This window comes from Danio rerio, chromosome 8, assembly GCF_052040795.2.
Source record: "Danio rerio strain M-AB ecotype USA chromosome 8, GRCz13ab, whole genome shotgun sequence".
Taxonomy (NCBI): Eukaryota; Metazoa; Chordata; class Actinopteri; order Cypriniformes; family Danionidae; genus Danio; species Danio rerio.
The window spans coordinates 58,255,001-58,278,928 of record NC_141028.1 but is presented as its reverse complement, the minus strand read 5'-3'; the positions used below and the strand labels follow the sequence as shown (position 1 = coordinate 58,278,928).

The 23,928-nt window shown below is 36.5% G+C and overlaps 1 protein-coding gene and 1 long non-coding RNA gene across 2 annotated transcripts in view; one reads left to right on the top strand and one right to left on the bottom strand.

The window, feature by feature from the left end:
* Positions 1–2,160: 2,160 nt before the first annotated feature.
* The window catches only part of bin3 (bridging integrator 3), a 107,608-nt gene continuing 85,840 nt past the window's right edge, over positions 2,161–23,928 (bottom strand). The window contains exons 8-9 of the mRNA NM_001123044.2: positions 19,812–19,946; positions 2,161–2,994 (exon numbers count right to left, since the gene is read on the bottom strand). Coding sequence (NP_001116516.1) covers positions 2,848–2,994; positions 19,812–19,946 — 282 coding nt within the window. The 3' untranslated portion in view covers positions 2,161–2,847. The remainder of the gene's footprint in view (positions 2,995–19,811; positions 19,947–23,928) is intronic.
* LOC147835831 (uncharacterized) lies at positions 14,595–16,888 on the top strand. The gene is made up of 2 exons (XR_015498580.1): positions 14,595–15,890; positions 15,973–16,888. It is a non-coding gene; the product is annotated as an uncharacterized LOC147835831 (long non-coding RNA).

The window sequence follows — 23,928 nt, the reverse complement described above, 5'->3', positions numbered from 1 at the left end:
CAATATCAATACCAGTTATTGATATCAATTACAGTTATCAATATCTATTATCAATAGCAGTACCAGTTATTAATATCAATTTCCATTATAAACACCAATAGCAGTCATTAATACCAGTTACCATTATCAATACCAATAATCAATATTAATATCAGGTATTAATATCAATATCATCCAGTGTTTCACTAATTGAATATGCTTTAAAGGATCAGAAATAAACCCTTCTCAGAATTAGAGTCAACTCCAGAAACCGAACAAAGAGGAATGAGCTGTATGAACACTTGAGCTTATCAGAAACGGAATATCAATTTGGCCTCTGGTGGATGATAAAACTCAGGAAATCGTTCAACTCCAGGATGGATCACAGGTCAGTTCTAATGAAAATAAAGGCAAAAACCATCTGACAACACTAGAAGAACCAAACGCTAACAAAACAACATAAATGGAGAAACTTCTAAGGCTAACATGCAAATCTGAACATGTTCTCATGAGTGTTTCTTGATGGATCAAAATCAATATCACTTATTAATATTAAAAATCAATATCAGTTGTTGATATCAATTTCAGTAGTCAATATCAATTATCAATACCAGTAATTAATATCACTATCAGTTATTTATATCAATACCTGTTATTAATATCAACACCTGTTATCAATATCAATAGCGATTATCAATACCAGCTATTAATATCAATTATCATTACCAGTAATTAATATCACTGTCAGTTATTTATATCAACACCTGTTATTAATATCAACACCTGTTATCAATTTCAATATAAGTTATCAATATCTATACCGATTATCAATATCAGTTATTAATATCAAAATCAATACCAGTTATCAATATCAGTTATCAATATCAATACCAGTTATTAAAATGAATTCTGGTTATCAATATCAGTTATCAATATCAATACCAGTTATAAATATCAATACCAGTTTTCAATATCAATATCAGTTATCAATATCAATATAAGTTATCAATACCGATACTGGTTATTAATAGCAAGACCAGTTATCAATATCAATTTCAGACATCAATATCAATATCAGTTATCAATATCAATAGTAGTTATCAATATCAGTAATCAATATCAATACCAGTTATTAATATTAACATCAGTTATCAATATCAATACCAGTTATCAATATCAGGTATCAATATCAATACCAGTTATCAATATCAGTAATCAATATCAATACCAGTTATTAATATTAACATCAGTTATCAATATCGATACCAGTTATCAATATCAGTTATCAATATCATTACCAGTTATTAATATCAATACCAGTTATCAATATCAATACCAGTTATCAATATCAGTAATCAATATCAATACCAGTTATTAATATTAACATCAGTTATCAATATCGATACCAGTTATCAATATCAATATCAGTTATCAATATCAATACCAGATATCAATATCAATTATCATTACCAGTAATTAATATCACTGTCAGTTATTTATATCAACACCTGTTATTAATATCAACACCTGTTATCAATTTCAATATAAGTTATCAATATCAATACCGATTATCAATATCAGTTATTAATATCAAAATCAATACCAGTTATCAATATCAGTTATCAATATCAATACCAGTTATTAAAATGAATTCTGGTTATCAATATCAGTTATCAATATCAATACCAGTTTTCAATATCAATATCAGTTATCAATATAAGTTATCAATACCGATACTGGTTATTAATAGCAAGACCAGTTATCAATATCAATTTCAGACATCAATATCAATATCAGTTATCAATATCAATAGTAGTTATCAATATCAGTAATCAATATCAATACCAGTTATTAATATTAACATCAGTTATCAATATCAATACCAGTTATCAATATCAGGTATCAATATCAATACCAGTTATCAATATCAGTAATCAATATCAATACCAGTTATTAATATTAACATCAGTTATCAATATCGATACCAGTTATCAATATCAGTTATCAATATCATTACCAGTTATTAATATCAATACCAGTTATCAATATCAATACCAGTTATCAATATCAGTAATCAATATCAATACCAGTTATTAATATTAACATCAGTTATCAATATCGATACCAGTTATCAATATCAATATCAGTTATCAATATCAATACCAGATATCAATATCAATACCAGTTATCAATAATAGTTTTAATATCAATACCAGTTATTTATATCAACATCAAATATTAATATCATTGTCAAATATTAATATCAATATTAGTTATCAAGACCAATACCCATTATTAATAACATCAGTTATCATTATCAGTTTTTAATATCAATACTGGTTATTAATACCAATATCAGTTATCAATATCAATACAAGTCATCAATATTAACATCAGATATTAATATCAATATCAGTTATCTAAATCAATATCAGTTATCAATATCAACACCAGATATTAATATCAATACCAACACTAGAAAACCTAACGCTAACACAACAACAATAAATGGAGAAAACGAAACGCTAATATGTGAATCTGAACATGTTTTCATGAGTGTTTCCTGATGGCTTCATCTGCACTGAACAAAACAGATTGATTGGATTTATTAACGTTTTCTCAAGTCAGTGGTTGCAAACAATTTATATCGGCTGATTTTAAACAAACAAATTAAGTTGAACATTATTAAATTTCACGTGTTTGCGCTTAAATTCAGCCCATATAAAATGTTTGCAACCACTTACCTTAGAAAACAAATGTAGTGAATCCAACGAACCATTTTTGTTTTAGTGTGTGGGAATATTCAAAAGTAGACAAAATCAACAAGTAACGAATAAATAGCTGCTGCGCTGGTGATGGTTTGGCGTCTCAGTCGTCAGCTACGATGGACAGCGAACGCAACTCGTTGAGTTTGGCTTCGTTTTCCTGCTTCCTCTGTTCATCCGTCAGAGCGCTCTGATCGATCTGATCGTTCAGTTCAGTGAAGATCTTGTGCATCTCGGTGAAATACACCACCTGTGGACAAACACACCAGCAATCATTATTCAAATATATTAAACAATTATTCATTTTTAATACGATAACAAGCATGTAACACTAAATGTAAAGGTTTTGTATATCTTTATTTGTAAGATTTGATATATAATTCATTTAAATAAAATTTAAAATAGCGCAGATAATGTTTGTCTTGACAACTTTATTGGACAAGATGTCAACAATGTTTAAGAGGTTTTAAATAAACAGAAGCGGATTTTGTGACGATGCTTGGTCTTTCCTTGGTGCTGTTAAAACCACCACCTTAAATACCTTTAAACACCAAATCAAACCTAAATCACATTTTAAATCGTAAATCACAATTTTGATCACATAAATTGCAATTAGATTTTTTTTCCTCTCTAAATTGTGCAGCCTTAATCACTCAGACCACAACAATACACACATGGTGGGGGAACTTAGGACCAATATAAGAGCCCATGCACTTTAGGCGCCCCAGGAGAAAGGAGGTATTTGAATTTAGCTAAAACAACACAACTCTTGAGTTTGACAACTTATTTGTGTTGTGTTCAATCCACATGAATTAGTAAACACTAATAAGTTTGCTTAATTCCTTTATATTATTGTCATAATGTCCCTACACAAACCGACTGAGAGGAGCTCAGCATTTTTACAGTGTAATATTCAGCTTAAGGTGCAATTTAAAGGGTTAACTAGGTTAATTAGGTTAACAACGCAATGTAGGTTAATTAGTTAATAAAAGTCACTGTATAACAGTGGTTTACTTTAGTGTCAAGCGAAAAGAAATATTTATTATTTAAATAAAAGAGTTTAATAGTTTAAAATAGTTAAAAACATAGTTTTGAATTTTGTCCCTCCCCAAAATTCAAGAATTGTGTTGTTTCAGCTCATTTTAAATAAGTAGTTTGTCATTACTAACAGACACACCTCTAAAATCAAAAGCCACGCCCATTATGATTGACACACCCTTTACAAACAAAAAAGCCAGACTCAATAAAACCCACAAAATTTCCCACTGACAATCTCCACATTCTGTTGGTATCGCTCATTCTAACACACTCAAATAAATAACTTCTTATGTTTTTTGGGGAACAACTTAATTGTTTTATGTTCAATCCACTTAAATTTGTAAAAAATGATGAAGTTAACTTAACTGAATGGTGTTCACTGTAAAAAAAAAAAATGCTGGATTCCATACAATTCCTTTATGTTGTCCCAACACAAGACAATTACTAAAAGTCAACTTAATCATTTTGTTTACAAATTTGGGTAGATTAAACATAAAATAAATAAGTTGTTCCAACAAAATCTCAAGAATTGTGTTTTTCAGCTTATTTTAAATAAGTAAGAACAATAGCAAATAAGAACAAGTAACAACAACAACAACAACAAAAAAATGCCACCATGCATCTGACATCATTACTAACAGACATGCCCCTAATATCAAAAGCCACGCCCCTTATGATTGACACACCTTTAAAAACAAAAAAGCCAGACTCAATAAAACCCACAACGTTTCCCACTGACAATCTTCATATTTTGATAGTATTGCTCATTTTTAACACACTCAAATAAATGACTTCTTACATTTTTTGGGGAACAACTTAACTGTTTTATGTTCAATCCACCTAAATTTGTAAAAAACAATGAAGTTAACTTAATTAAGTTATGCTGGGACAACAAGGAATTGTGTCAAACTCTGCATGTTTTACAGTGCAGGACATCATCATTTGTGTATGAGTCTGTAAAAATGCTGGATTCCACACAACTGATTTGTGTTGGGGCAACATAAAAAAATTAAGTTAATAGTTTTAAAAATTAAAGTGGACTGAACATAAGACAATTAAGTCCCCCCCCCCAAAAAAAAAGTAGTTTCAGCTCATTTAAAATACATTTGAACAAGCAGCAAAAAAAGTGAGTGAATGCCAATATGCATCTGAGATCAATACTAACAGACACGCCCCTAAAATCAAAAGCCACGCCCCTTATGATTGACACACCTTTAAAAAAATAAAAACAAAGCCAGACTCAATAAAACCCACAACGTTTCCCACAGACAATCTCCACATTCTGATAGTATTGTTCATTCTGACACACTCAAATAAATGACTTCTTATCCACTTAAATTTGTTAAAACATTGAGTGGTGTTCACTTAAAAAAAATATGCTGGGTTTCATACAAGTCCATCATGTTGTACCAACACAAATCAATTAATTCATTAATGTACTTTTTTTATGTTTAATTTTGTAAAAATTGGTTTAAAAATCATTAAGTTGTTTCAACAAAATCTCAAGAATTGTGTGATTTCAGCTCGTTTGAAATAAGTAGTTTGAACAAGTAACAACGAAACTCATCAGAGGACATCATCATCCGTGTTTGACTCTAAATAAAGACGGCGACTCTAAAACGTGCTGTATATATTCAGATTTTTGTGGGTCTGTGGGTTGCAGGTGACCCTGATCTTCAGCGAGTGTCGACTGAAAGCTTTCCTGACACGTCCCGCCCCTGCTCTTCCCCCGGCCCGTGAGTCAGGGGGTCCCGCGAGACACGCTTTGATGATTAATAGCCTTTAATCACATTACAAGACTCCAGGAGGAGTGGGCCGCCACTGCAAGAGCTGGGAAATACAGAAAAAAAACCTACACACAGCGCAGTTCTTCAAGCCGCTTACTGTACAAATCCATATCTGCTGCTGTCTTAAAGGGACAGTTCACACTAAAATGTAAAAGCGACAATGTACGATTGTTTTCTGGTTGCTTTTGATGCGCGCCTGGACGCAATAAATAAAACAACAAACAAGCAAACAAACAATGAATAAATAAAATTATGATTATTGAAGTTAGAAACAACAAGAGAATCACATTCTGCTCTTGACTGGTTATTATTTGCACTAATTTGAATTAATAAAGGTTTATTAAACACTGTGTTATTATACATCGAGATATACGCTAACCGGCCACTTTATTAGGTACACCTCTCTAGTACCGGGTTGGACCCCCCTTTGCCTTCAGAACTGCTTTAATCCTTCGTGGCAGAGACTCAATAAGGTACTGGAAATATTCCTCAGAGATTTTGCTCCATATTGACATGGTAGCATCACGCAGCTGCCGCAGATTTGTCGGCTTAAGGTTAAGGTTTGTTGAATAAGTAAGTCACAGTATAACGATGGTTTGTTCTGTAGACAATCAAAAGATAATATAGCTTAAAGGGGCTAATAATTTTGACCATAAAATGGGTTAAAAAAATTTAAAACTGCTTTTATTCTAGCCAAAATAAAACAAATAAGACTTTCTCCAGAAGAAAATAATATTATAGGAAATACTGTGAAAAATTCCTTGCTCTCTGATCAACATTTGTAGAGGAAAAAAAAAAAAACAGGAGGGCGAATATTTTTAACTTCACTATGTGTTTATTTTAAATCTAAAACACTGACCACTATTCACTGCCATTAGATAAATCACCAAGTGCAACGGATTCAGCTCAAAATCTGAAGAAAGAAAGTCTTGGATGACCTGTGGGTGAATACATTAACAGGGATATGACATTTTGTGTGTGAACCATCCTTATAAACTCTAGAGAGAGAGAGACAATGAGAGCAGTGTGTGCCAGTTCAAGACTCGCCAGCTTGAAGATACAGTATGTGCCCGCTAAATGTTTTTAACATGTTGGCATGTGGTTGCCAGGTGGTTTCTTACTGGCCCACCACCAAGCCACCAGATTTTAATACTGATTATTAAATAGAAAACGGCATTTCTTGGCATCGTTTATTCAGACTTGTGATGGTTCAAAATGGACTTTCTTGTTGTAGACCATGAATGATATTAGTGATAATAGTGACTGATTCATTTCAGACTGAGAACATTAAAGGGAGAGTTCACTCAAAAATAAAAATCCTCTCTTCATTTATTCACCCTTCACTTGTTCAAATTTGTGTTTCCTTCTTCTGTTAAACACAAAGGAAGATATTTTGAAACATCTTAATTGACTTATAAAGTATTCTTTTCCTACTATGGAGGTCAATAGGTGCCAGCAACCAGCATTCTTCAAATAGTTTTTTTCTACAAATGAATAAACGAACGAACAAACTAAAGTACTGCAATACAGCTTTAGTTTAGATTCTCCTGTGTTAATTTAAGCAAACCTATTTTTTTAAAATCAGACTATGAATTACAGAAGCTATTAAAAAGCAATTGACTAAATAAATTAAACAAGTTTTTCAGCATAACAAGTTTAATTACCCAAAAATACAAATAATAATAATTATATATTACAAATATCATATATATATATATATATATATATATATATATATATATATATATATATATATATATATATATATATATATATATATATATATATATATATATATATATATATGATTACACAGGTACACCTGTTCAACTGCTCATTAAATTTAGGCATGTACTGTAGACAAAAGGTCAAGACGATCTGCTGCAGTTCAAACTGAACATCAGAATGGGGAAGAAAGTTGATTTAAGCGACTTTAAACGTGGCATGGTTGTTGGTGCCAGACAGGCTGGTCTGAGTATTTCAGAAACTGCTGATCTACTGGGATTTTCACGCACAACCATCTCTAGGGTTTACAAAGAATCATTCGAAAAAAAGAAAATATCCTGTGAGCGGCAGTTTTGTGGGCACAAATGCCTTGTTGATGCCAGAGGTCAGAGGAGAATGGCCAGACTGGTTCCAGCTGACAGAAAGGCAACTGTAACTCATTATAGCCGAGGCCTGCAGAAAAGCATCTCTGAACACACAACACATCCCACCTTGAGGCGGATGGGCTACAGCAGCAGAAGACCACACCGGGTGTCGCTTCTGTCAGCTAAGAACAGGAAACTGAGGCTACAATTCACACAGACTCACCAAAACTGGAAAACAGAAGATTGGAGAAGGGTCGCCTGGTCTGATGAGTCTCCATTTCTGCTGCCACATTCAGATGGTCAGGTCAGAATTTGGCCTCAACAACATGAAAGCATGGATCCATCCTGCCTTGTATCAACGGTTCAGGCTGGTGTTGGTGATTTAATGGTGTGGGAGATATTTTCTTGGCTCACTTTGGGCTCATTAGTACCAATTGAGCATCATGTCAACGCCACAGCCTACCTGAGTATTGTTGCTGACCATGTGCATCCCTTTATGACCACAGTGTACCCATCTTCTGATGGCCACTTCCAGCAGGATAACCCACCATGTCAAAGCGTGAATCATCTCAACATAACAATGAGTTCACTGTACTCAAATGGCCTCCACAGTCACCAGATCTCAATCCAATAGAGCACCTTTGGGATGTGGTGGAACAGGAGATTGGCATCATGGATGTGCAGCCGACAAATCTGCAGCAACTGCGTGATGCTATCATGTCAATATGGAGCAAAATCTCTGAGGAATATTTCCAGTACCTTGTTGAATCTACACCACAAAGGATTAAGGCAGTTCTGATGGCAAAAGGGGGTCCAACCCGGTACCAGTAAGGTGTAACTAATACCTAATAAAGTGGCCGGTAAGTATATATACATATATGAACGATTACAAAAAAGCAAATGTAAAAATGGCAACATCAAACCACCAAACTTATAAAAAAATATATGTAAAAAGTATATAATAAATTTGAATACTTTTGTGGCTTTGGTATTGCCGTCTTTACTTTGCCCTTAATGAAATCTTAATATTTTGCCACTATCCTTCACAACATTATTTTATTATTTATTATTTATTTATTTTATTTTATTATTTTTACGCATATTTTGATACTTTATTTTCACAAGAAGTAAGACAAGGAATTAAAATCGATTGTGCATTTAACTTATTTCTCGACTTTTGTCAATTTTATTTGACGCGGACACTTCCTTGACTTGAAGATTGTTATGAAAACAGTTTTTTAAAATCCATTTGGATTGAATGTTTTTTCTTTCTTTCTCCAAAAATCTCTGCCTCTAAATAGAAGCGACTTCATTCAGCAGCAGCACTATGAACATTGCTGCAAAGCACGGGCCCTAAAAGCAAAGTTTGAGTGGGAAAGGCTCTTGTTTTGGTTGAGATTTGCTGCAGAATTTCAACTGATGACTCCATTGTTCACGCAGGAGCCATCGAGTTCAAACACCCACGGATCGCAGAGACACTTTTTAGGGCTTTTTTTTGTTGTTGTTGTATGAACACTGTGATGAAGCACATCTCTTTTTGAATGGATTGTGTAAACTGCCTTTGGGATTGCTCGAAATGTCTAATCAAAGAGTCTGCGCTGGCCGTCAGCGGCGCTCTGTGATCTATGAGAGGCCAGTTCCTGCCCAGTGCTCACTGGAAGCGGATACTGGTCTGTCCTGTTTACGGTGGTCTCACCACATGAAGAGCGGAGAGGGGATCTGTTTGCCGTGCAGCACGTGGGGCTGGAAGCAAAACTAGTTGAGAGGAAAATCCGCCTTGGACCTGTCAGAGATCAACCAAAACAGCCAATGAATGATGCCGCCACACACAAGCTAAAATGCAGGTACGGCAGCGTATTTATGTCTCGGCTTGAACCCACGTAGCATTTCAAAGCCACATGACACACAGTAGAGCTTTCCCAAAATAACACGCTGCAATCTGATTGGTTGCTGATTTGCATCTTTTGAGATTCAAGAAGTGTATTGACTTGTCATGTTGAATCGCTTAATCCATTTGGAAGTCAGAAGAGTGTGTAAATTTAAGGGGCTTCAGTTTGGACAACTTCGATTCAGTTGTTTATTTTGAGGAAAGAAATCATGGCATCCTCAAGAACTGTTGACTCTTGCTTTGATTCGGAGTTAAATCCATTAACCCATCGGTACGGAAGCATATTCAGACCGCAAAGTCAACACACGTGTATGATCGACCCATTGCTGCCGTCTGTTGAACTATTTGCGGAGACAGCTGTGCCATTATTTGAATAAGACACCACACCAATGCGTTATTGTGGTTTGGTCGATTTTAGATTTGCCGCCATTTAAAAAGAAAAATCCTTTAAAAACAAATCAAACTGTGGTCGGCCGTTCAACATATCACCCAGACGGGCTCTTCCTGTTTAAACGGGACAATTCTTGACCAGAACGAGCTTCAAAGGGGATTAGAATTTATGCTTCTGTCACACACATGCACACATGTAATTAATATAATCTAAACACATGTCTAATTAACTAATCAAACACATACACGCATGCAGTTATGCATTGTGTAAGCCAACAATGTCTGAAATGGAGTCTGTCTAATCCAAGAATCCATCCAATGGTTGGTTAACAGTTTGTGTGATGTCATTTTCCTCAACACCACAGTCCACATACTGTATCTCTATGCACAATATCCCTATATGTCTGATTTTTGATGTCTTTGTGAGACACACAGAGCACACACAGTCTAAACCAGCGGTTTCCAAACACTTCCTGGAGAACTGGGGCCTGTTTCAGTAAGGAGGTTCAACCAACTCGGAGTTTAAACTTGAACTCTGAGGGCTCTATTCTGACGGTCCATGCGCAGAGCGCAAAACGCAGGGCGCAAACGCTTTCAGGGCGTGTCAGAACGCATTTTTGCTAATTTAAGGACGGGAAAATCTGCTTTGCGCCATGGCGCATGGTCTAAAAGGGTTGAGTTTATTTTCTTAATGAGTTATTGGTGTGTTTTGAGAATAAACCAATTAGAGTCTCATCTCCCATTCCCTTTAAGAGCCAGCTGTGTCACGCCACAAGCGCATTCGCTATTTACAGGACGTAAAGTAAGTCTAAGTGGAAAAACTGAGCATTTCACAAGCAAACAGTTAACCGTTAACAGAAAACTGTTAAACAGAGCATCTACTGCGTGAGAATGAGAGATAATGGATCTACTTTCACTTTCGCTCTTGGATAGGGAAACCTTTACGCACAGACATCAATTAGTCTATAAATAAATACTTTTGTTTGTTAAGCGCAAATATTCGTTTCAAAACTATTTCTAAATTCAGTTCTAATTTCCAGCAAACGAATAAATGAACAATAAAAACAAAGTGTATTCAAAAACATGAGTTATATCCTAAAACACATGCTGTGCCCCATATGGTCTAAAACCTGACAGGTGGGCAAATCTAAGCTTGTTTTTAATAAAACAAATATAAATATGGATATAATAAATAATACTGCTAATACTAACAACATTATACAAAAGCAAATTGTTATGAATGAACTGAAAAAGCCTCTCGAGATGAAGAAGACATAAAAGCAGTGATTTTTCATATTTATGTAGGCTAGAAAATAATATGTTTTGTAATATTTTAATCCTTTATATTTATATCCTATACCAATTCTTATTGTATCCTATATATATTCCCTTAATATTGAAATTTTTTCATATGTAAAGATATTTGCCTATTGCTCTCCTGTGTGTATTAAGCAGTGTGTAAGCGAGGCGCAACTGTGCTGGAGTTTAGACCGGGTTTGTTTTGGTCTAATGAAAAATCTATTTTAGTTTCTCAAAATAGCAACGCGCCAGCAGTGCGCCTCAGAACGCCTTCCTTTTTAGACCAGAATGCCTATGGGCGCACATATGAGCGCTAATGCATTTGCTATTTAAACAGCATAGCGCAACGCCTCAAAACGTCTCTTGCGCCAAGCTGAAACTACCAAAAGACACTGCGCCGGGTGTATGATAGGGCCCGGAGTTGATTTACTGAAAGATTAAAAACTCTGAGTTTTCGGTTTCAGAATAGCAGATCTGAGTTGTTTCAATCAACTCTGAGTAGACCAACTCAGAGTTAAGCGTGCACACCGTGACTATAAAAAGGCATTATCAATGGAGCGCAGATATCACGAGTGACAATGACATCATCTTAAAAAAAGAGCTAACGTTGTGTACCTGGCTGTATATCTTATCAGCGAAGATAAAGTGAAACAAATTTATCATTTCTCCGTCTTCCAAGTGACCCGAAGGTCCGTTCTGAATCAATGGTGAAAATAAAGAGGGATATCAGAGCTCATTTTCAGCTAAGTTAAGGGAAATGGCACTAGTTAGCTTATGTTTTTTTCCCAAACACATGTTTTAGATGCCATTCATCAAACTCGAGTTAATGAACTGATTCTTTCACTATATTAGACTCGTCACGATACTGAATTTAAAGAGAAAAACCGGCAATTTCGCGCTAACATTAAGGCATTGTTGATGGCTTTCTTAAAACAGCGCTGATTTGCCATTGTGTTCACATGCTCAACAGAAATGCTTGTGATTGGCCGAGAAGGTCATCAGTTCACCCACCGCTGTTTAAAGAGCACAAACACAGACAAGCCGTGAAGCAGAGCGATCTCTGCTTTCCGGCTAACATTGAAGCGCTGCTGAGCGCGGATGACTCGACTGATCTTCACGGCTGCTTCGCATTGCAGTCTCTGTGTATCTGTGTTTGCACTGGGTGAAGAGCGGTAAAATGAATGCAAACACAGATACGCGGAGACTGGAGCACAAAGCAGTCGTGAAGATCAGTCGAGTCATCCGTGCTCAGCGGTGCCTCAATGTTAGCCGGGACAACACTATTACAGACAACACGAGGGCATGCTACAGAGGACTGCAGTGTTTTATCGCTCACCGGGTTACATAGGCTGAAGCAGGAAAGAGTCCCCACTGCTGCCATGAACCGAAGCCTAGGAGGACACTTGAGCATATTACGCTTACAGATGTTGTTTAATGCTAAATTGCTTTTAATTGTTTAAATTAAACTTACTGTATAATATTAAAGGGATGTTTACACCATTTCTGCATTTTAAAATCTTGGCAACAGCTGGAGGTTTGTAGTCCACAGCATGTTGCTGCAATGTTCACAGTGCTGGTCCTACACTTCCGGTTTCTTCCCACCGCAGCCTCGCTTTGGTTCTTTAAAATGGCGGCCGCGTGAAATAAGCGTATAGCGACAGATGCTAGAGACCACAGGTTTTCAAAGTGTGAGGCGCGCCTCCCCTGGGGGGCGCCAGAGCATGTCAGGGGAGGCGCGGAAAAAAATATTATATAATAAAAATATAATTATTAAGTTTAATTATTATATGTACTTTTTATTATATTGAAACGTTTTAATTAAACAAAGCTAAAAAAAAATAATACGTCTAAAATAAGAAAACCTTTTTTACCCAGAAGGCCATAGCTGTGAATTCGCTTCTGTTTGGCAAGCCCGCCAATACAAGGATATGCCTGCTAACACAATGGATCGGTTTCTGAGACCCCCCGATTCAAAGCCATCGAGTTCAGGGCTTAAACCCAAAAGACGACGGTCTGATGATCAGTATTTGAGTTTAGGATTTACGTGGACAGGACCAGCTGATAAACCACGACCTTTATGTGTGGTTTGTCAAGATATTTTGGCTAATGACAGCATGAGACCCGCTAAACTTTGACTGTTTTGACTGGGATGGACAGTTTTTGGTTCTGTTCTATTCATATTGATCCATCATCCTAGTTTTAAAAACGTTATATTAAAATACTTGTTATTACTCTGTAAATAATTGCACTTTCATGCAAATGATGATAAAAGTGAGTTAACAGTCTGACATCTGTCTGTGTCTTTATATACATACACTGTGTATATATATATATATATATATATATATGTGTGTGTGTGTGTGTGCGCGCGTGCGTGTTTGGGAGGAGAGGGGCGCCAATGGATAAGTTGTGTCAAAAGGGAGGCCCACTGTCTTACGCCCTATTCACACGGGGCGTCAGCGTCAACGCTTCCCATTCACTTTGAATGGGTGACGTCAGGCGTTGCCGAACTGCATTGTGGATCCGTCGGCGCCGCTTCAGAAGCGTTCCTCGCTGCAGAAGTTGGGACCAGCTCAACTTTTCAAGCGCCGACGGAAGCGTCAGCCAATCAGATCGCTGTATGCAAATACACCAGCTCAGACAGTGGCCTATTGCTGACTGAATTTCATTGGCTGACGCTTCTATGACGATCGTTTCAGCTCCAACTTCAGACACGCCCTCTGTCAAGCGTTGACGCTGAAGCCCCGTGTGAATAGGACGTTAGACTTTGAAAAACCCTGCTATAGGCCATAGTCTTTAACCTCCTTGTTAGAACAACCAACTCCCATGCGAAGAGTCGCTGGTTTGATCCCTGCTCGGAGTGGGTTGGGTGGTGTAGGACCGGCGGGGTTACATTGGTGCGGTGAGATTTAGAGGAGTGAGTGTAACGGAGGCCAGCTAGTGCAGTGCTGTGCAGGTAAACCTCACTCCTCTGACTTCTAAAGGTGCTCTAGTGACAGATGCTAGAAGTCATGGTCTGTAGCCTCCTTGTTATAGCAATCAACTCCCATGCAAAGAGTCTGAGGTTCCATCTTAGCTTGGAGCGTGTTGGGTGGTGTAGGACCAATGGGGTTACATATGTGCAGCTGAGCAGGTAAAATAAAAAAAGCGAGAATAACTCATGCATCTCAAGAGTAATCACTCATACAGAAGGTCAAAACTCAAATAGCTCAACACTGAGTTTTGCTTACGTGCGTAAATTGGGCTTATTCTGTGGATGCAGCTCTGTATTTGTTCTCATCCCCTGATATAAGACCGCTTGTATGTGTGCGAATGACTCAGCAGGATGAGGGACTCACAGCATGACTGAATGTTCGGTGAGTCAAACCGTGTCCACTCCAGGACTACTGGAAACACAAACACACACACTGTCTAATCTGTCGTGCATCAGATTGGGAGGGAGGCTGCGTCCCCGCACTGCATCTATAGTAAATAAGGCTTGGAGTCTCAGGAGTCCACCTACGCCCGGTGTCTGACAGAGAGACACCCTTCTCTCTGCTGCTGGTGACGGAGTCTGGGAGTATGATGTGGGTGTTGGAGGTATGGCACTCTGGGTTACTGAAAATGCCTGATGAATGAGATTCGGTCATCTGGTAGGCCTCTCGCTCTCTCTCTGCTGCCCATCTGTTCGCTGACAGCACAGGGAAAGACTGCAGTTCTATGGAGCCAGATCAGTCTCAAAAATAATACATTTACAAAATAAAATTCATACATGCACAGCACAATTCAGATTTACAAAATCCAAAATACCCCAATCCATTTTATAAATTCAAAACACAATTCACAAATATAACACACAATTTGTGAAAATAAGTTAAATTCATAAATATTTTTTTGCCAAATAAATTGCATTTGTCTATTTTTAAATCGTGTTTTCAATTTAAGAAATGGATTTGTGTATTTTTTAATTCACAAATTAGATTTTGTATATTTGAATCGTGTTTTATATTTACGAATTGGATTTTTGTATATTTGAATCGTGTTACATATTTACGAATTGGATTTTTGAATATCTGAATCATGTTTGATATTTACGAATTAGATTTTTGTATATTTAAATCATGTTTTATATTTACGAATTGGGTTTTTTATATTTAAATCGTGTTTTATATTTACGAATTGGATTTTTGAATATCTGAATCATGTTTTATATTTACGAATTGGATTTTTGTATTTTTGAATCGTGTTTTATATTTACGAATTTGATTTTTGAATATCTGAATCGTGTTTTATATATACAAATTAGATTTTTGTATATTTGAATCGTGTTTTATATTTACGAATTGGGTTTTTTTATATTTAAATCGTGTTTTATATTTACGAATTGGATTTTTGAATATCTGAATCATGTTTTATATTTACGAATTGGATTTTTGTATTTTTGAATCGTGTTTTATATTTACGAATTGGATTTTTGAATATCTGAATCATGTTTTATATTTACGAATTGGATTTTTGTATTTTTGAATCGTGTTTTATATTTACGAATTGGATTTTTGAATATTTGAATCGTGTTACATATTTACGAATTGGATTTTTGAATATCTGAATCATGTTTTATATATACAAATTAGATTTTTGTATATTTGAATCGTGTTTTATATTTACGAATTGGGTTTTTTTATATTTAAATCGTGTTTTATATTTACGAATTGGATTTTTGAATATTTAAATGGTGTTTTATATTTACAAATTAGATTTTTGTATATTTGAATCATGTTTTATATTTATGAATTGTATTTTTGTATATTTAAATCGTGTTTTATAATTACGAATTAGATTTTTGTATTTTTGAATCGTGTTTTATATTTACGAATTTGATTTTTGAATATTTGAATCGTGTTTTATATATACAAATTAGATTTTTGCATATTTGAATCGTGTTTTTGTAAATTTTATATTTACGAATTGGAATTTTGTATACTTGAATCGTGTTTTATATTTACGAATTAGACTTTTGTATATTTAAATCGTGTTTAATATTTACAAATTGGATTTTTGTATATTTGAATCGTGTTTTATATTTACGAATTGGATTTTTGAATTTAAAAATTTGTGTATATACGAATTGTGTTTTGAGCTTACGAATAACATTTTGTAAATGTGAACGGTGTAGTGAATGTATGAATTACATTTTGTAAATGTATTATTTTTGAGTCTGATCTGGCTCCATACATTTCAGGCCGGATAAAAGACCACCAAAATACTACAGTCAAGTGTTCATTTATTTATAAGCTTTATTTTTTTTTTCCAAAGAGCTCCCACGTCTGCTTATCAATAGCAAATGACAAAAGCGTAGCACCACAAAAAAAGTGGCAACACAAAAGGCTGCTGTTTTCATTCAATTTGGTAGTGGTTTTGTCTAATGGAAGTTTGGTGTTGTTCCATCCATGACATTTACAAACTAAACGCAATTGTAGTTTACTAGTTTACACAAGAAGACCCGTTTCTAGATTTAAACATGTACTGTACACCTTCTTCCATCTCCAGAATTAAACAGTTGAGTTGAACAACAGATCTTCAGGTCCAGCGGAAGAACTTTAAGCTTAGCATAGATCGTTAAACAGGATTTAGACCATAAGCATCTCTCAAAAAAATAAATAATTAAATAAATTCCTATTTAAAGCTTGACTATTGTGTAGTCTAAGTGTAATAGAGCTGCCGGAAAATGAAAAGTTGCTATTTTCAAGGCCACAGGTGTCAAAAGCAGTTTCTGGAGGGCCGCAGCTCTGCACAGTTTAGTTCCAACCCTGCTTCAACACACATACCTGTAGGTTTCAAACAATCCTAAATGACTCAATTAGTTTGATCATGTGTGTTTAAATAGTGTTAAAGCTAACCTGTGCAGAGCCACGGCTCTCCAGGAACTGGACTTGACACCTGTGTTCTAGGCCAATGATTCCTTGCCAGAATGAGAGTACGGTTCCTATGGCCACATCTGCCTAGAACATAGCAGGCCTCAATTCCTGGAGGGCCACAACTCTGCACAGTTTTGCTCTAACCCTAATCAAACACAGCTGATCCAACTAATCAAGGTGTTCAAGACTACTAAGCCTATTAGGCAGGTGTGAGTTGGAGCTGGTTGGAGTTTGGAGTTAGTTTGGTGGTTGTAGTATGAACGGTCTAGAAGGAGATGCTTACTTAAAATAGTCTAGAGAAGACGACGACGGAAGAAGAATAATACGTTTCTGTAGTTCTCAAGCCCCCATAATTATTTGAATATTTCACAGAGGATCAAATGCCTAGAAGGCAAGTGTATATACATGTATATGTATGTGTGTGTGTGTGTGTGTGTTTGATTTGGATTTTTCTACACTTATTAGATCCTAGTGTGTGGATCTTACTCACACATTGTCCTTAAAATAACACACAGAGTCTGAGCTGTGGACATAAGGAGGCAGGATTGTGGGGGTTAATCACATTAGAGAGAGGGGAAGTGTGCAGAGAGAGGGAGAGAGAGAATGTGTGTGTGTGTGTGTGTGTGTGTGTGCAAAATAAAGGAGCATTTTTGTCTGTGTGCGTGTGTGTGTGTGTGTGCTACTCAGTGTTAATCACATTAGATCTGAGTGAAGGAAGTGTTCATTTTAAAATGTACTACTCTGTGTGTGTGTGTGTGTGTGTGTGTGTGTGTGTGTGTGTGTGTGTGTGTGTGTGTGTGCGTGTGTGTGTGTGTGTGTGTGTGTGTGTGTGTGTGTGTGTGTGTGTGTGTGTGCGTGTGTGTGTGTGTGTGTGTGTGTGTGTGTGTCTTTAACATGATTTTGATTGATTGAGTGTTTTGGCCTTTGACTTTTATTTTTTTAATTGATAACATAGTACTTTTTTCACCATATCTACATGATTTAATTTTTGCTACTAAATATCTATTTTAAGAATGAAGTGTATTTAAGCCTCAACTCAGATCAAGACTTGGCAAACTTGGAAAAAAAATCGATATGTCTTACATTTACTCATTCATTCATTCATTTTCTTGTCGGCTTAGTCCCTTTATTAATCAGGGGTCGCTACAGCGGAATGAACCGTCAACTTATCCAGCACATGTTTTACGCAGCGGATGCCCTTCCAGCTGCAACCCATCACTGGGAAACACCCATACACACTTATTCAACACATTCACACACATTTGAGCTTTTTCCCAATTCCCCTATAGTGCATGTGTTTGGACTTTTGGGGGAACCGGAGCACCTGGAGGAAACCCGCACCAACACGGGGAGAACATGCAAACTCCACACAGAAACGCCAACTGAACCAGCTGGGGCTCGAACCAGTGACCTTCTTGCTGTGAGATGATTGTGTTATCCACTGCGCCACAGTCCAGTCCATAACATGAGGCTTTACACAATAAATGAGTTTCTGAAACATCTGCGATTGTTCTTTTAAGTGACGTAATTTAAACAAAAAAGCACGACAATATTTTCTTTCTTCATTTCGTTTCTTTGAAATTAGTGTTGAAATGTTCTCTCTTTCTCTCCTTCATCTTCTACTTTCCTTCCTTCTTTTCCTATTTTTTCTTGTTTTCTTTCCTGTCCTTCCTATATTATTTTCTTCTTTCTTTCCTTTCTTCTTTTCTTGCTTTTATCTTTCTTTCTTTCTTTCTTTCTTTCTTTCTTTCTTTCTTTCTTTCTTTCTTTTTTTCTTTCTTTCTTTCATCTTCCTTCCTATATTCTTTTCTTTATCTTTTTTTTCTTTCTTTCTTTCTTTCTTTCTTTCTTTCTTTCTTTCTTTCTTTCTTTCTTTCTTTCTTTCTTTCTTTCTTTCTTTCTTTCTTTCTTTCTTTCCCTTCCTTCCAACATTCTTTTCTTCCTTCCTTTATTCTTTCCTTTTCTTTCTTTTTTCTTTCATTTTTCCTTCCTTCCTTCTTCCTACATTCTTCCCTTTCTTCTTTCCTTCCTTTTATCTTCCTTTTTTTTCTCTTCCTTGATTCTTTTCTTTCTTTCTTTCTTTCTTTCTTTCTTTCTTTCTTTCTTTCTTTCTTTCTTTCTTTCTTTCTTTGTCTTTCTTTCTAAATGTTTTTTCTTTTTCTCTCCATCATTTTCTTCTTTTCTTCCTTCTTTTCCTTTTTATTCTTTTTATATTTCTTTTTATATTTCTTTCTTTCTCTCTTTCTTTCTTTTTTCTTTCTTCCTCCTTCCTACATTCTTTCCTTTCTTCTTTCCTTGCTTTTATCTTCCTTTCCTTCCTTTCTTTTTCCCTTTATTATTTTCTTTCTTTCTTTCTTTCTTTCTTTCTTTCTTTCTTTCTTTCTTTCTTTCTTTCTTTCTTTCTTTCTTCAATCAATCAATCAATCAATCAATCAATCAATCAATCAATCAATCAATCAATCAATCAAATCAAATCCATCCATCCATCAACCTATCCATCTATCATCTACCAATCAATCAAATCACCAATCAAATCAACCCACTCTGTCCACAGGAAGTTTTTCCACTCTAAATATTTAAGTATGCACCAAAGAAGTCCTGTTTTCTATTCCAGTAAGTATTGTAAGTATTTATTTTGAGCTGTTGTGTGTGTTTTTGAGCTGGGATTTGATTCTCACCTGAGCTCGTATCAGAGCCTCAAAGCTGGGCTGAAAGTAGTCGATGCGGCTGTTGTAGAACTTGGGCATCTCGTCCAAAAGCTGCTTGTTCTTGGCTTCAAAGTCTTCCCTGACGGGCTTCAGCTCTTCTCTGGCCTACAAGTCAAACACACACACACTGTAATGCAGCGATGAATAAAACCAGGACTTCTGCCTACTACAGAATGACTTGCCAATTATTAAAGCATGTTATTCTGGTGTGTCATTAGAATAACAACAAAAAATGGAGAGAGAGAGAGAAAGAAAGAGAGAGGATATTTTCAAGGGTGTGGAGGTGTGGAGGAGCCATGCTCATGATGCAATCACCAATCAGCTCAGCGGAAGGGAGGGAAAGCGGACTATAAATGCTGACCTCTGCTTAGGATGTGACCCGCTTTCTATATATGACACAGGGTGTGTGTAAATGCACAGCACACACACACACACACGCTTTATCAGTTCTTCTGTACTTCACCGAATTGAGTGTCTGTGTAGGAGATGAGTTTTACATATACAGTTAAAGTCAGAATTATTAGCCCTCCTGTATATATTTTGCCCAATTTCTGTTTAACAGAAAGAAGATTTTATTATAACACATTTTTAAACATAATAGTTTTAATAACTTATTTTTATTAACTTTTGACAGTAAATAATATTTGACTAGATGTTTTTCAAGATACTACCATTCAGCTTAAAGTGACATTTAAAGGCTTAGGGCCCTATTATACACCCGGCGCAGTGTGGTGCAAGACGCGGTGCAATAGTCTTTTGGTAGGATTAAAATAATAGTGTGGACGGAGATCTTTTCAGAAACGCCAGTGTGGATCCTTTACATACAACGCCATTTAAAAACTAAAACGCATCAGTATAAACAAGGCCTAAGGGGGCTAATAATATTGACCTTAAAATGTTTTTTAAAAATGTATTTTATTCTAGCCTAAATAAAACAAATACGACTTTCTCCAGAAAAACAAAATATATAGGCAATACTGTAAAAAATTCCTTGCTCTGTTAAACACCATTTGGGAAATATTTGATTTTCCTAATTAAAACGTTGTATGTAATTAAAATGTAACGTATGTTGAAGTCAGCCGTCTGCATCCATTCATGCATGTACACTCAACATGCATGCATAATGACCCAGAAGCAGCGTGTAAACTAAAAGAACAAACTATTATTGTTTGGATGTGTTCAGTGGATCGTGTTTCGGTGTGTGCGTGTGTGTGCGCGAAACCCAATTATCCAGCGGTGTGTGTGGAGCGCAGCCTCTTGAAAGAGTTGAGAGGCTGTTTCTCTTGCGTGGGTGAGTTCTCTCGCATGTATACATGTGCTCTGAACACTTCTGCACTCATCCAGCACTGCTTCCTTCACTTGTTGCTGCGTGCTAAATAAATCCCGCCAGAAACTGTACTGAGAGCGGACAGATTACAATAAACCCGATGACTCTCAAGGTCCGGCACTTCAGCACAAGCATCCACTACAGGAACATATATATATTATACATACAGTATATATACAGTTAAAGTCAGAATTATTCGCCCTCCTGTGAAAGTCTATTTTTTTCTCTTTTTCAAATATTTCCCAAATGACGTTTAACAGAGCCAGGAGTTTTTCTCAGTATTTCCGATAATATTTTTTCCTCTTGATAATGTTTGATTTGTTTTATTTCGGCTAGAATTAAAGCAGTTTTTTTTTTTTCTCGATTGTCCACAGAACAAGCTATCATTATACAAAGACTTGCATAATTACCCTAATGCCGAGTTCAGACTGCATAATTTCCAAAGAAGTTGCGTCACGGATGTTTTAACAATGCACAACACGTCCAGCCTTGAGGCGGATGGGCTACAGCAGCAGAAGACCACACTGGGTGTCACTCCTTTCAGCTAAGAACAGGAAACTGAGGCTACAATTCACACAGGCTCACCAAAACTGGACATTAGAAGATTGGAGAAACATTGCCTGGGCTGATGAGTCTCCATTTCTGCTGACACATTCGGATGGTCGGGTGAGAATTTGGCATCAACAACATGACAGTATGGATCCATACCCGCCTTGTATCAATGGTTCAGGCTGCTGGTGGTGGTGTAATGGTGTGGGAGATATTTTCTTGGCAAACTTTGGGCCCATTAGTACCAATTGAGCATCGTGTCAACACCACAGCCTACCTGAGTATTGTTGCTGACCATGTCCATCCCTTTATAACCACAGTGTACTCATCTTCTGATGGCTACTTCCAGCAACATAACGCACCATCTCATAAAGCATTAATCATCTCAGACTGGTTTCTTGAACATGACAATGAGTTCACTGTACTCAAATGGCCTCCACAGTCACCAGGGGCCTCATGTATCAACGCTGCGTACGCACAAAAACTTTGCGTACGCCAGGTTTCACGCTCAGAATCGCTCACGTTTGGATTTACTAACAATGAACTGAACGTGGGAATGTGCGCACCTTCACGGCAGCTTTCTGGCAGGCGTACGCACATTTTTTGTGCGTGTCTGTTTTATTTCCATTGGCGACTCCTAGAGGCAGTTGTGTTAAATTCTTCTCTACAAAGTGTCTGATCCTTGCAATGGCAGCTGTATGAGACGGGTTCATATAGTAGGTATGTAAGATTTCCATACCATACAGTTGACCAGCTAAACATTAAAGCACAATTTGCAGCGGTCGCCTGTTTTCCCAATGTAATCTGAGCTATCTACTGCACGCACATTGCTATAAAGACACTATCTGAAGATAAATTTGCATGCGTGAATCAGAAACATTTCCATTCAATAAATGTGCAAATAAAATATGATGCACAAACTTATTAATGATTCCTACTTGTCTTTCTCGTGATAAATAGTGGGCAAAATCTGATATGTAGCGGGAAAAAAAGAAGAAAGAATTCATCAGACGCTGGACTCGAACCGAGTTTGTGCTCGAACGTGTCAGTATATGATCATATGCTTCTTATGAGGTGCGCCACTGAGACTGCTAAGGGTATTGCAACAGTTTACAGATATAAACCACACTATTTCTTTTGTAAATGCACTTAGTGCGATGTTCAGACCCAACTGTGTTAACCGTATCAGCTAAACTCTCCCACTCTATTTTTTTCTTTTGTTGTTAATTCCGGAGAACAAACTTGCAAATAACACCGCTTTTCTCCGTTCTACCTCCGAAAGCAGCACCTCCATTTCACATTCTGTTCAAAGTTTCTCTTTTTGTTTGATTTTGCCGTTGCTTTTTCGTTGGGTTTTGCCATTAGCATAGTCATTAGCATATTCATACGGGGGAGGAGGCAGGGAGGGGTTTTGCGCTCGTGCATGTTGCGCTCAGTTTCACGTTCATTCGGATGTACAAAAGAATATGCGTGAGATTCGGCGTACGCAGTGTTTCATACATCTGAATTTTTTTCTGCGTACGCACATTTACAGCTTTGTGCGTACGCAATGTTTTAGTAAGATTTCCACGCAAGTCTTCGTACATGAGGCCCCAGATCTCAATCCAATAGAGCACCTATGGTATGTGGTGGAACGGGAGATTCACATCATGGATGTGCAGCTGACAAACAACTGCGTGATGCTATCATGTCAATATGGAGCAAAATCTCTGAGGAATATTTCCAGTACCTTGTTGAATCTCTGCCACGAAGGATTAAGGCAGTTCTGAAGGCAAAAGGGGGTCCAACCCGGTACTAGTAAGGTGTACCTAATAAAGTGGCCAGTGAGTGTATCTGAATAATGTTTTCACTTTATTAATTATCAACATTATCAACATCATATCGAATAAATAATACATTTAAATGCTTTTTTACTGAACATTTCCGATCATTAGCTGATTGGAACAAACTCTGAATACCTGAGACCCCTGAAAAGTATTACGGTATTTGCATTTTGTCAGCAATTAGTTGTCAGCAACTTTGCATGACTACACCTACATGCTTGTTGCAGAATGACACCGCGTCGTGAGGAAGCAGAGATTTATTTTAATATCTCGTCCCGATGAACAACTGTGCTGAACATTCACACTTGAACAAACAAGTGATCTGGTTTGTGATGCATCCATATATACTGCAAGCCATAAGAATAGACCCTGTGAAAATATGCTAATG